This window comes from Rhinoderma darwinii, chromosome 8 (genome assembly GCF_050947455.1).
Source record: "Rhinoderma darwinii isolate aRhiDar2 chromosome 8, aRhiDar2.hap1, whole genome shotgun sequence".
In the NCBI taxonomy this organism is placed as follows: domain Eukaryota; kingdom Metazoa; phylum Chordata; class Amphibia; order Anura; family Rhinodermatidae; genus Rhinoderma; species Rhinoderma darwinii.
Genome location: NC_134694.1, coordinates 16,469,159 through 16,482,716, shown reverse-complemented (window position 1 = coordinate 16,482,716; position 13,558 = coordinate 16,469,159). Strand labels below are relative to the sequence as shown.

Genomic DNA, 13,558 nt, shown 5'->3' with positions numbered 1-13,558 from the left:
GGTCTTCACCATAGATAGCAGCCACGGGGGATAGAACGGCTGTTGCCATAGAGATGGGAATACCGGCTTACTTTGCCGCACTATTGAGACTGTGAAATAGCGGGTGCTGTATCCATAGGGACCATAAGGTTGTAGAAGTTGGCTGCCACTGACGCTGTGCTGGGGAATTCAGCTGTTAGAAGGATGAGTAGCCCGCCCCAGGGCTCTTCCCTGGCCTCTCCTGTACATGCAGCTGCTGTGACAGGGGACAAGGCGACTCTACTGCGACTTATCGGCTCCACTCCAGATCTTATTGACCAGGAGGACCAGCTTGGGAGGACTCCTCTGATGTACAGCGTGCTGGGTGATCGCAAACATTGTGTCGAAGCTCTCATCCGTTCTGGGGCCCAGGTGAATCGCTCTGATAGAAGCGGGAGGACTGCGGTACACTTGGCAGCTCAAACTGGCAACCATCGACTGCTTAAACTTCTCCTGTCTCGTAGGGCTGACTGCACACACCGCGATTTACGTGACATCACGGCATTACATCTCTCGACCCGTCACCAAGACACCCGCTGTTTAGCCCTTCTTCTGAAGCACACTCCACCTGGTCAAGTAGATGCCCAGGATCAAAGAAAACAAACAGCGCTTCACTGGAGTGCCTATTACAACCGCCCGCGCCATGTCAGGTTGTTAGTGAGGCATGGATCGAATATTGGCATCCCTGACCAAGAAGGCAAAATACCACTCCATTGGGCAGCTGGGCATAAAGACTCAGAAGCTGCCCTAACAGTGCGTTGTTTGCTGGAAGCCGCCCCAACAGAATCTTTACTCAATTGGCAAGACTACGAAGGGCGCACTCCTCTTCATCTTGCGGTCGGTGATGGTAATCAAGAAGTGGTGCGGCTTCTTACATCCTATCGAGGTTGTAACGTGGCACCGTATGACAATCTATTCCGTACCCCGCTACACTGGGCAGCACTATTGGGTCACACTCTCATTGCAAATCTCCTTCTGGAAAGGAACCGTTCTCCTAACATTCCTTCCGACAGTCAAGGAGCAACGCCTTTGCATTATGCGGCCCAAGGAAATTGCCCCGATACTGTAAGGATTCTGCTCACTCACCTTTCTGTGAGAGATGAAGCGGATTTAGAGGGCCGGACTGCTTTTATGTGGGCTGCAGGGAAAGGAAGTGACAAGGCGCTAAAAGTTATGCTGGAGCTTGACCCGGAACTTGAGATGAATAGAACAGATAAATATGGCGGAACTGCCCTCCATGCTGCCTCTTTATCCGGGCAGATTAGCACTGTACGTGTTCTTCTAGATAGTGGTGCCCAAGTCGATGCTGCCGATGTCGTGAAGCATACCCCACTCTTCAGAGCTTGTGAGATGGGACACAGAGAGGTCATCTCTACTTTAATTAAAGGCGGTGCAAAAGTTCAACTTGTGGACAAGGATGGACGCTCTCCACTGCATTGGGCAGCATTAGGAGGCAATGCCAATGTATGTCAGATACTTATAGAAAATAATATTAACCCTAATGCCCAGGACTATGAAGGTAGGACTCCTTTGCACTGTGCAGCATATGGAGGCTACATTGGCTGCATGGAAGTTTTAATGGAAAATAAGGCAGATCCAAACATACAGGATAAGAACGGCCGCACAGCTTTGCACTGGTCCTGCAATAACGGCTACTTAGACGCAGTAAAACTACTTCTACACTATAATGCTTTCCCCAACCAAATGGAAAGCACTGAAGAAAGATACACACCTCTGGATTATGCCTTGCTCGGTGGGCATCAGGAGGTAATACAGTTTATGTTTGAGCATGGTGCCCTCTCCATTGCTGCCATACAAGATATTGCCGCTTCCAAAATTCAAGCTGTCTACAAAGGGCACAAAGTGCGAAGGGCTTTTAGGGACAGGAAAAACCTGTTAATGAAACATGAGCAGCTGAGAAAAGATGCAGCAGCCAAAAAGCGAGAGGGCGAAAATAAGAGGAAAGTAAAATCTGGTCAACAAGCAAAAGAAGGGCAGAATGAAGAAAAACACGTTAAAACCAAAGAGATTGTAAGTGACCAAGAGGAAGGACACAGTGGTAATGAAGAGCAATGTAAGACAACTAAAGAGGGAAGACAGAAAGAGGTTACCAATAAGGCAAAGATTAAGGAGCAGCACAACCAGGTTTACCAAGAAGGGAACACGTCTCCAAGGCTTAGAGACACTTCCATCGTACCATGCAGAATTAGTCCCAGAAAAGCTAGTAATTCCCAAGGTACTTCATCTCCAACTGTGAACTCGGAGGAGCAGTATCATGAACATGACGCATTAAAGAAACAAGATAACAGTAGGAAAAGTGGCAGACATACGAGGGAAGGCAACAATGTTATTACACCCGAAAAAGAGAATCATGGCCACAAAGAAGGTCGTAGGAAATCACACAAGGAAAGCAGAGAAGGTTCTAGTTCTTCTACTGGACTGGAGAATAGGGATAAAGGTGGAAACAAACTTGAACAGAAAGCAGACGCTTCTGATAGGATCCATAAAGAGGAGGCCAAACAAAAGCAAATAAAAAGCACCAAAATGCATAGGAATAAAAGAGAGGATTTGGACACAGTTACCCAAAAGCTGGCAGCTTATAATATTACAGAAACAAGATCCTCTAGAAGAAAAAGAGAATCCGCTGATCTAATATTGTCGATGGAAAATACAGATATTTCTGTCCAAGGTGGAAGAATGTCAGAGAAGCTAAAACATCAAGAAAGACGTTTTTCTACCCAAACTGGACAGAGACCTGCAACTGAAAAATTGTGTGAGGACAAAAAGTCTTCGGGAAAGGGACATCGTAGTTCTTCTGGTTCACACTCAAGGAGGACTAAACATGGAGACACAGAAGGAAAAATAGGAACATGTTCTCCATCAAGCGATATTAGTTTTAGGAGGTCATTGACAATCCCAATTCCCAGAGAGTCTTTAAGGCTCGGTCAAACCACTGCTGACTGGCAGCAGCTAGACATTGAGTTGATTCCTTTGGAGGCAAGACTACAATTGGTGGAGAGGGAGAAGGCGAGGAAGCAACTCTTCCAGCGCAAACAACAAGCGGCCATGGTTATTCAGAGGGCCTGGCGAAAGCACAGAAGCAGGAAAAAGAGCAAAAATAGAAAGTCTTCCAAAACAACCTACGTCCACCTAGCATGAATCAGGCTTACCAGAAAACTTCAAGTCAATGGTCCACATTTATCAATGTATTTCCACTATTTTTTGGGGCACTTTACGCCAAAATAGTGTCTATTATGCCTTGTGACATTTATTAAGCATTTGCACCACAATTTAGATGAATTTACAACATTGTGAGTTTAAAAGTGGGTGTGACATACTGCTCTGCTACATTGTTACACATATTTATGACCGATGACTATCGAAAAAAAATGCTCAAATCAGAAAAAAGCTGCATCTCTACTCCACACAGACCCTGGAGTAGAAAAAGTTCTGTCGTTTTAGCCAGTGTGAAAGTAAATGGCCGTGAGATGCGTTTTAAAAAATTTGGGCCAATGACTGTTTCTGGTATACGAAAAAAAACCTAAAAAAAAAACAAAAAAAAACTGCTACCTTTCTGTAGGTTAGGGCTGGACAAATAGCCATTGAGCATTTCATGAAGCCAAATGTGTGTGTGTCGTGCCGGGTGCTGCCAATTGTTGCCACCTGGCAAATCATTGCGCATGGAAACTATATAGTTGATAGTGGTATTTCTTTCAAAATGTTTGTTTCCCCCCCCAACTTCCAGAGACTTTTATGAAGGGTCCCAGGTTTACACTTTGTGCTGCTACAACTTTTAGCCCCTGAGCTCGGTGAACACGGACAATATGCAGATGGCAGCAGAAAATGTCTGTTACACACAGCTAAATTATTCAGATTAGGGCACTTTTTAGGGGACGGAGTAAAAAACGAGTAATTATACACACACACACACACACACACGTTATAACATGCATCAAAAAAAAGTAAGGATTATGTACGCCACCCATGCCATCAATACAAAGAACAGCTCAACAACGGGCACATTTTGCACCTCTAATCGGGCAGTGCAAGTTCTTCCCATTTCCAGCCAACCTTACAATTCAAAGGAGTCATTAGGAATGAAAACTTGTAATGGTCAGCCTTAAAAAGCTCTTTTACACAAAACACTAAACCGTAAAAAAATGGATTTTCTATCTCGTACGTACAAAGTTGATTGTTGGGTGCACATGATTGTTGGGTGCACATGATTGTTGGGTGCACATGATTGTTGGGTGAACATGATGTGTTTCAGGCTTGTCATATTTAATGTGCGGGAATGGAAAAGGTTTATTATCTGGTCTATGGATAGGTCATCCCAGCGGTGCTGTATTGTAAACTGTAGCAACATCCTCAAACTACCTCTAGGGGCCAGATGACTTACACAATACATATTACATACTCCTATTAACTTTATACAAAACTGGAAAACCCATTTATATCAGTTGTCCTATTTGAATAAACCCCTCTCTATTTGCCTAATTACTAACAGGACCGTAGCAAAGCCATAGGGGGATTTTCTTAAAGGGGTTGTCCTGGATTAGATAAAAGGGTCTGATTTTTTTTTTCCACAGAAACAGTGCCACTCTTGTTAATAGGCTGTGTCCGGTATTGCAGCTCATCCCCATTCAAGTGGATAGGGCTGCCCCGCCCTATCAGCCAATAAAAGATAGTGGGGATAAACTGCAATACCATACACAGCCAATGGACAAGAGTGGTGCTGTTTCTGGAGAGGTTCTAATCCTTTCACTCAATGTAATTTATCCATGTGTATAACTCCTTAAGTCTGCAAATCATCATTAGGCAGAGAATGACCTATTGCTTGTTTTCCGAACCGGATTTCATCTTGCCACTCTTAGAATAGGCCATTATATATCTGCTTTTCTCGTGACATGAAGCCAATGTATTGATTATATATATTTTTATACACTAGATATACACGCACGTTGTCACAAAGTATTACTTGTTCATATATAATACACATTGGGCCTATTATCAAAATAGAGTAAAAGTTTTTTATCTTCTAAACTGCAAAAACAAAATGTGAGATTTTATTGGTTCTTATGGGCAACAAAGTAACTTCTTGGTAAATGATTTGTGGGTATTTTGGACAGACAAAAACTGGTCGTGCCCATAGAAACCAATCAGATTCCAGTTCTCACTTTTGATGAAACCAGTGATCTGATTGGTTGCTACATTTTGATACATGAGGGCACTGTATATAGTTATATAGATTGTTTTTATACGTAAATATATATTTTAATGAATTATATTTTTGTTGTACATTCAGAGGTTGATGACAAATTTTGCAAAATATTGAATGTTATCTTTTTTTATAAAGAGTTTCCGATGCAACGAATATATAATGTGCCTTAAATATTACTCTGATGTATGATGCTCTGCCAACCAGATTACCAAAGGATTGTGGAAATTGCCCATGTGTTTTTTTGTCTTTTGATCTTGAAAGGCAACAGAATAAAAAAATTAAAAAAAGTTTCCTGAAATAAAGTCATGGAGTCAGCTCCGGGTCATTTGGTATCTTTATTACAGTTGTGATCTCATTCAGTAGCTCTGTACAGGAAAGGACAACAAGTGCGTAAGGGTTGGGGTATTGTTATTTCAGTCCAGGAACCCAAGATCTATGGCTTCTGGCAGCTGTGGGTGAAGTATACGTGTAGCCAGTCGTTCAATGTCATCCAGGCTGAGAAGAGATAGACTGCGCTCGTAGTCCTGGAAAGAGGAAATACAGACGATCAAAGCGGACACTCTATTAGGCTTTGTTCACACAGTTGCTGAATGCTCATCTATAAGTTTGAAGTAGGTTATAATAGTCGAAAAAGAAAAATGGTATTATCGCATACTATAATTCACAGTTCAACTGCAGCTGAAGTAAAAAATAAAATACGGATTTATTCTATAATGTCCACTGCTGTGTTGCCTGCATTGCTTACAATGCAAGGCCTAATTCACACAAACGTGTGCGTTTTGCGCGCGTAAAAAAAAACGCAGCGTTTTGTGCGCATTGCTGTTCCGTGTGTCATCAGTGTTTGGTGCGTGTCTGCGTTATTTTTGCGCGTATGGCATCCTTAGGTCACGTGGTTTTGACGTATGCAACATGAAATTAAGGAGGTGGTTTTCTTTTTCTCTTCATTTCTTGAGCAACTGTTGCGTGAATTACGCACAGCACATGGATGTGCGTCCGTGTGATGTCCGTGATTTTCAATCACCCATTGACTTAAATGGGTGCATGATGCGCAAAAAACGCTCAAGTATAGGACATGCAGTGAGTTTCATGCAGCGGATAAGCTACGTGAAAAACACGGAATGTCTGAATGGCCCCATTGACTTATATAGGTCCATGCGAGATGCGTGATTTTCACGCGCGTATCACGGACGTGAAATACGCTCGTGTAAATAAGGCCTAAGGACATAGATGAGGGTAGAACCGCCGCATAGTCCTGTGCCGGTAGATCAATGTGCTATCAAATATAAAAAAACTATGTGCTTCTCTGACCTTCTGTGCAGCAGAAAGCAAAATCTATGCCAACTAGGAGCGGTCGTTGATTTTTGCCATAATTTGTGCTAGCCACTAAAATGCCATTGTCCCAATACTGGAATGGGTCCTGATAGTGTACCAGTTTTGCCAAGAGTGCCGTTGGGATCACACACAGCGTTTTGTGCATTTTGAATGTTTTTTTTTAATGTTCTATTCAAGTCTATAGTAACATATAAAATGCACTACACAGAACTGCGTTTTGGTCTGTGGCGCTTTTTTACAAATTCAGCATGCTCTGGGTATGGCGTTTTTCCCATAGGTTTCTCTATAGGGCTTCAAAAACACCAGAAATAAACACCAAATGAAAAAAGCCTCTATAAACATCTTAAAAAATGCATTTTAGCATTTTTAGAAGTGTTTTTTGATTTAGTTAAAATTGCCAGAAAATGCGCGTGTGTGTGTGTGTGTGTGTGAAGAAGTCCGAAAACTGGCGTAGAAACGTAATAAATTCTACCCAATTGTATAAATGTCAGTCTGTGAAGGAGATTATGTGTTACCTAGCTATGTGTCTGGTGATCTCTCAAATTAATGAAGCCTTTCCCCATCCACCCATGGACGTCTCCCTTGGATACCAGATGTAAACAAAAATTGTTAGCATCTCCTGGACCATCCGCAGAGTGACAAACCATTCATTTTTCAAACACGGGGGAGCTTTATCACAACTAGTAGAAGAGATTGGTGGAGCTGTGGCTCTTAGTATCCAACAATCTTCTTTTCCAGCGCCCTGCTCCACTATTTCCTTGCACTAGTTTTGATAAATCTCCCCAGTTGTACATGAAGTCGTTTATCTAGACGACTGCCGTCTATAAGGCTTTATTAACTAGGGCCTGGATAGCCGCTTTAAGGCCATTTACATTGTAGTTACCTTTTGTACATACTCCAGAATTCTCTCTGCATCAGTGGGACTAAAATGCTTTCCCAGGATCACAGCCAGGGATTTCCAAACTGCCTTCCCTTCAGCCTCCAGCGATGATCGTTCCTTCACCATTAGGTTCAGTCTTGCACCAGGTCCAATGGAGTAAAAAGAAAGACTATGTTCTTCTGAAAGTTAAAACATTTATTGGTTAAAGGACATACATGGAAAGCGGGGCTCCAATTTAATATATTTTTTTTTAACCATTTTAATGTACAATTGAAGTCTTAAGTCGATTACTCGTACAGCCAAGGTATGCCCCGGAGGAAAGTTATAGGTGAAACCCTTCGTCCAGCAAATGTTTGGCGTGCCACGTGCTTTTTATGATTTGGCTTTTTTACTGAAGCTCCTTATGAGTATAATAACGGCCTATTACTTGAATTTATGATCTTTTTAGTGCCTCTTCCTTTTCTAAGCCATAACGTGAAGACACCTGCACCTCAAACTTAATTAGTACTACAAGTCCCAGCAACCAGCTGGATTCAGGATCTCCAGCAATAAGCCGGAGGGGAGGGCATCTCTCTCTTTGGAGGACGCGGCCACCATGGGGAAAAGACGCCTAAGGCTAGATTCAAGCATTGCGTATTTCACGTAGATTTTTTTTGGCCTAAGCCAGAAGTGGTGTCAAAAGAATGGGGAATATATAAGGAAGGACTTATAGTTCTCCTTCCTCCTGGATCCACTTCTGGCTTTGGCTCAAAAATCTGCAACAAATACGTGTGAATCTAGCCTTACATGGTGCCCATCAAAATCAATGGGATGTCCATGTAATGCTTCTTTTCTCCAGTGGTGGCGCTGCTGGGGTACAGAACAACTGCTGCTTGGTTCCCCTACAGATTGGGAGCCCCAGCAGCAAGACACCCAGAAATCAGCTTACAAAAAGGGATTGTCCATAGCAGACGAGATCCCTTTAAGATGTAGAATCTTTATTTCCATAATGTGGACCCGCGGTTGTGATATAAAAATCACACACAATATATTGAAGAGCATTTCCACAAGGAACAGTTATACGTGGATTCACTTAGGATCCATCTATAAATATGGGGTCATTTATAAAGCCACTAAAATGCCATTGTCCCAATACGGAGTGTACCAGTTTCGCCAAGAGTGCCGCTTAAGAATGGTATTATCGTCTTAAGGCGGAAATACAAGGTGATGAGAAGCGGCATCCAAAGTTCAGTCCAAAGGACATTTTGTTTACCTAACATGTGAAGCTGGAACATGACAAACCCCCCCCAAAAAATAAGAAAAGAGCTAAGGATTGCTCACAGATAAACGAGATATCTTTTTGGCTTGAACTTTGGAAGCCGCTTCTTATCTAATTGTAAACAAAGCTTAATTGCGTATCTAATTCCTAAGCTCCCAATACACTTTAGATAGCGGTCAGCAAAACAATGGGGAGACAGCAGCTGCTTATCTCCTATGGGAAAATAGGATTGGGCATGTTGAAATCCAACATGCCTGAACCTTCTCTCCACCAACACCTGTCATCAGTGAAGAGTTGGGATACCTCCCATACACATTAAATATTTGGACAGTCCCATCCTCATTCACACCTAACGGAAGCAGCAGTGAGTGGAACCTGCATCAAAAAAAGCATGGTAAAACCTGTGTTAAAGAGTATCTGTCACCACATTATAAGTGGCCTATCTTGTACATGATGTGATCGGCGCTGTAATGTAGATTACAGCAGTGTTTTTTATTTAGAATAACGATCATTTTTGACGGAGTTATGACCTATATTAGCTTTATGCTAATGAGTTTCTTAATGAACAACTGGGCGTGTTTTACTTTTTGGCCAACTGGGCGTTGTACAGAGGAGTGTATGACGCTGACCAATCAGTGACCAATCAGCATCATACACTTCTCTCCATTCATTTACACTGCAGATAGCGATATAGCTACATCTCTATGTGCAGCCACATACACAAACACTAATATTACTGCAGTGTCCTGATAATGAATATACATTACCTCCAGCCAGGACGTGATGTGTATTCAGAATCCTGACACTTTGCTAATACAATCCCGACACTACAGCACAGCATGTATAATCTCGTTTGAAATGACAGTTTACAGCGTAATCTCGCGAGATTACGCTTGCTGTGCTGTAGTCTCGGGATTATGTTAGCGAAGTGTCAGTGAATATACATTACCTCCAGCCAGGATGTGATGTCTATTCAGAATTCTGTCAGCAAACCTTATACACTGTTATGCCTATAGCAGGGTCTAAGGGGGGCAGAGCATGAAAACGGGTTCTCTCATTGGTGTTCCGTGTGTCATATAACCACCTTTAAGCCCTGCACTAGACATAAAAGTGCAGGCCATTTAGGCATGTGTTAGATTTCAAAAAGGGAAAGGACAAGTTAAAAAAGTAAATAAATCTATAATATGTATGGGGTTATTCGTACCAGACAGTGCTTTACCCCTGAACAACAATCTCTGTTGTGATACCGGCACCTGTAACTTTTCTTCCACTTGTCTTTTCACTGCAAGAATTGTGTCACTTTCAGAGACCTGGTAAAGTCAAACACAAGAGTAATGAATTAACCTGCAAGGAGATCGCCCAGATATTGGTAAAGGTATAACAACTCCCATCAATTTCATCATAACATAAACCACCCGGTTCTCCTCACAGCTCTGTATACACAGTGATGTAACATTCTGCAACAGCGATTGGATGACATGATCATGTGATAGTAAATCACTATGGACAGGACGTCACTGTCTACACAGATACAAGGAGTCTTCTTAGGCTGGGTTCACACTACCTATTTTCAGACGTATTGGAGGTGTTTTACGCCTCGAATTACGTCTGAGAAAACGCCTCCAATACGTCGGCAAACATCTGCCCATTACTTTCAATGGGTTTTACGATGTTTTGTGCCGACGGCCTGTCATTTTTCGCGTCGCTGTCAAAAGACGGCTCGTAAGATTACAGCCTCGTCAAAAGAAGTGCAGGACACTTCTTGGGACATTTTTGGAGCCGTTTTCTCATAGACTCCAATGAAAACAGCTCCAAAAACGGGCGTAAAAAACGCGAGTTGCTCAAAAAACGTCTGAAATTCAGGAGCTGTTTTCCCTTGAAAACAGCTCCGTATTTTCAGACGTTTTTGGTCACTACGTGTGAACATAGCCTTATTCTTACTGGTTTGGGACATTTTGTGGAATTATTTGACAACCCCTTTAGGCCAGGATCACACACACACACACACACAGTTTTGGTGCATTTTTTCGTGCAGTTTTTAAAGAGACTGTCACCACATTATAAGTGCCCTATCTACTACATAAGGAGATCGGCGCTATAATGTAGGGGACAGCAGTGCTTTTTATTTAGAAAAACGATCTATTTTTACCACGTTAGGAGCGATTTTAGCTTTATGCTAATTAGTTTCCTTATGTAGGAGATAGGGCACTTATAATCTGGTGACAGTCTCTTTAAACCTGTGTGAGATTCAGAACAGTTAAAGGGGTTTTCCAAGTTATATAAAAAAATTGGCCACGGTAGGAGGGATGCGGAAAAAAAAATGCGGGAAAAAAAAAGGACCCATTGCTCAACTCACGGATCCCCGTCGTTCCAGTGCCGCCGCTCCGTTCCTTTCTGCTGCTGTGTTTTGACATAGCTGCAGTGATGACATGCCGTATACCCACGTGATCTCTGCAGTCAAGCACTGGCCTCAGCGATCCTGTGCCGTATAACCACTGAGACCAGCAATTGGCTGCAGCGATCACGTGGGTATACGGGCACACCAAAGCTGTCAAAACACAGCGGCGGGAAGGAACGGAGTGGCAGTGCTGGAACGACGGGGATCCGTGAGTTGAGCAATGGCTTTTTTTTTTGCCATTTCTTCTACATTGGCCAATTTTTCAAATAACTTGGACAACCCCTTTAAACGAACTTCACAAACATTAATTGTAGGTTAAAGAGGAGCGGTCACTGGGTCATATAAGTTGAACCGGTTTACTGACCTTATGTTCACACTGAGTTTTTTGACGCGGAAACCGCGCCGCAAAACTTGTCAAAAACCGTCCGAAAATGCCTCCCATTGATTTTAATCGGAGGCGGAGGCGTCTTTTCCCCACGAGCGGTAAAAACGTGTCGCGGGAGAAAGAAAGGACATGCCCTATCTCCGGGCGTTTACGCCTCTGACCTCCCATTGACATCAATGGGAAGCAGAGAAAGCGTATTTCACTGAGTTTTATGCCCGCGGGCGAAAAACGCCGCGAAAATCAGCATGCAGGCAGAGGAAAATCTGCCTCAAACTTCAAAACTGAATTGAGGCAAAATTTCCACCTGAAAAAAAACAACTCAGTGTGAACCCAGCCTTATAGCGCTATACCCCAGCTGGTTTTTTTTTCCCCTGGAACCCCCTGTTCCAGAAATACGGCACACCGTTGCGTTGACTCCCTGTATGCCAATTTGCTGTAGTTAGCCAATAGGGTGGAGCTAGCTTCCCTGCCTCTAATGTTGACCAATCAGCACAAGGCAGCTTGAGGGTCGTTCACGCCCTTTTAGCTAACTACAGGAAATTAGCATATAGGGAGCCAACAGAACAGTGGGCCAGATCTCTTGAATTTAGGGAGACAAAACTATTTAGGTCAGTAAACCAGTTCAACTTACATGACCTGGTGACAGCTGGTGTAGTAGTCAAAGGGCGTCACCAGTGAGCTAATTTGGAGTACAAAACAGTCACATGATTTAAAGGGCATGCCAACAGGAGTCAGTGATAATTGCGCGACGCTCATTAGATAGTGCCACTTCTCATAAACAGGCAAATGCCACCATCACATGGACCTGTGCCACAGCCCTTGAAATCACACACGTTATGCGACTCTATGTGTTTTTATGTACCTAAGATCACCATCTACCCTGGAACCCAGGTGGTGCCACTGGCACTAGTACCCATGGAAGTCTACCCAAACCTGGCAAGCAGAGCGTACCTTATTAGGCTAATGGAGATCACGGCTTTATTCAGAAAAGCAACTTGTAACATTAGGCAGGAAACGGAAACAATGGGCATATATAGATACGTTACTATAGGACCAGGACAACACATCTGGGCAGTGAAACAACCACTGCAGATCTGTGTGCCCACAGGAAGATGCCCCCCACTATGTCATTCTATATCTAACTACTAATGGCAATAAGCATCCGCCCGCCTACCCTCAACTCTCCCTGCATCCCCCGGTACCTGCAGGCTGGTCTCCTTTCCTTTTAACGCTTTCACCGTAAGCTGCATCTCCGGGTCCAGCCGGGATCACCATAGAGTTCCTGGCAACCGTTAGAGCGCCACTAAGTTCAGGGGTGAAGTCCTCCAGGAAGGATGACGTCACGAGGAGCTACGGCGCCTGCTGGAGAGAATACATAGGCGGGGCCTTCCACATCAACGTCGCTCCCTCCGATTAACGCCGTCTCCAGAACTATTAGGGACCAGAAGGTGGCGCTGTTTATTATTATTTTTGAAGAAGTGTAACGTAGGGCGGGATTCTGGTATTGCAGCAATTTGTGAGAGAATTTCCGCACAATGAGGGTACGTTCACACGCACAATTAAAAACGTCTGAAACTTACGGAGCTGTTTTCAGAGAAAACAGCCTCTGTTTATCAGCCATTTTTGAAGAAGAAAACTCTTTTTAGGCTTTTTTTTTTTCCGTTTTTGGAGCTGTTTTTCAGTTGACCTTATGGGTATGTTCACACGCAGAGTCAAAAACTGTTGAAAATTACGGAGCTGCTTTCAGAGAAAACAGCCTTTGATTTCCAGCTTTTTTTGAAGCTGAAAGCGTTTTTTGAGCGGTAAGAAACGCTCACGGAAAAGAGAAGCAACATGCCATTTCTTCAGGCGTTTCCATCTCTGACCTCCCATTGATATCAATGGGAGGCAAAGATCGAGTTATTCACGGCGCTAAATGGCCGCTGGCGAAAAACGAGGCACATGTTCTGCCGGCAGATTTTTCCGCCTGCAAAAAAACTCTGTGTGAACTGAGCCGTAGGGTATGTACACACACTGTGTTTTCAGGCGTATTTTGCAGCGTTTAAAACTTATGTTTTTTTTTCAGA

The 13,558-nt window shown here is 43.2% G+C and overlaps 3 protein-coding genes across 7 annotated transcripts in view; 2 read left to right on the top strand and 1 right to left on the bottom strand.

The window, feature by feature from the left end:
• Window positions 1–31: 31 nt before the first annotated feature.
• On the top strand, window positions 32–5,541 carry INVS (inversin). The gene has a single exon (XM_075835311.1). The coding sequence runs from the start codon at window positions 184–186 to the stop codon at window positions 3,175–3,177; it is 2,994 nt and encodes a 997-aa protein (XP_075691426.1). The 5' UTR covers window positions 32–183; the 3' UTR covers window positions 3,178–5,541.
• Window positions 5,542–5,555: 14 nt separating this feature from the next.
• On the bottom strand, window positions 5,556–12,881 carry UBL4A (ubiquitin like 4A). 3 transcript variants are annotated; one of them, XM_075835326.1, is made up of 4 exons: window positions 12,695–12,859; window positions 9,914–10,019; window positions 7,455–7,630; window positions 5,556–5,763 (listed from the first exon to the last, which is right to left on the bottom strand). In XM_075835326.1, exons 1-4 carry the CDS (start codon window positions 12,740–12,742, stop codon window positions 5,653–5,655), a joined length of 441 nt encoding a protein of 146 aa, XP_075691441.1. In that variant the 5' UTR covers window positions 12,743–12,859; the 3' UTR covers window positions 5,556–5,652. The 3 variants fall into 3 exon arrangements, with proteins under 3 accessions (XP_075691441.1, XP_075691442.1, XP_075691443.1); XM_075835327.1 differs by having other exon boundaries at window positions 12,667–12,734; XM_075835328.1 differs by lacking the exon at window positions 9,914–10,019 and having other exon boundaries at window positions 12,695–12,881.
• IQSEC2 (IQ motif and Sec7 domain ArfGEF 2) overlaps window positions 12,710–13,558 on the top strand; it is a 216,165-nt gene continuing 215,316 nt past the window's right edge. For 2 of the 3 annotated variants that reach the window (XM_075835304.1, XM_075835306.1), the window contains exon 1: window positions 12,945–13,033. The gene's annotated coding sequence lies outside the window, so the exon portion shown is untranslated. The other variant, XM_075835305.1, reaches the window with a different exon arrangement.

Excerpts from the sequence above, each read along its gene's own strand:
- INVS (XM_075835311.1), top strand. The coding sequence starts at position 184 with ATGAGTAGCCCGCCCCAGGGCTCTTCCCTGGCCTCTCCTGTACATGCA.
- UBL4A (XM_075835326.1), bottom strand. The coding sequence starts at position 12,742 with ATGCAGCTTACGGTGAAAGCGTTAAAAGGAAAGGAGACCAGCCTGCAG. Across the intron at positions 7,631-9,913 it reads CAGGGGTAAAGCACTGTCTG|AAGAACATAGTCTTTCTTTT; the intron begins GTACGAATAACC and ends TTTAACTTTCAG. Across the intron at positions 5,764-7,454 it reads TTCTGGAGTATGTACAAAAG|GACTACGAGCGCAGTCTATC; the intron begins GTAACTACAATG and ends TCCTCTTTCCAG.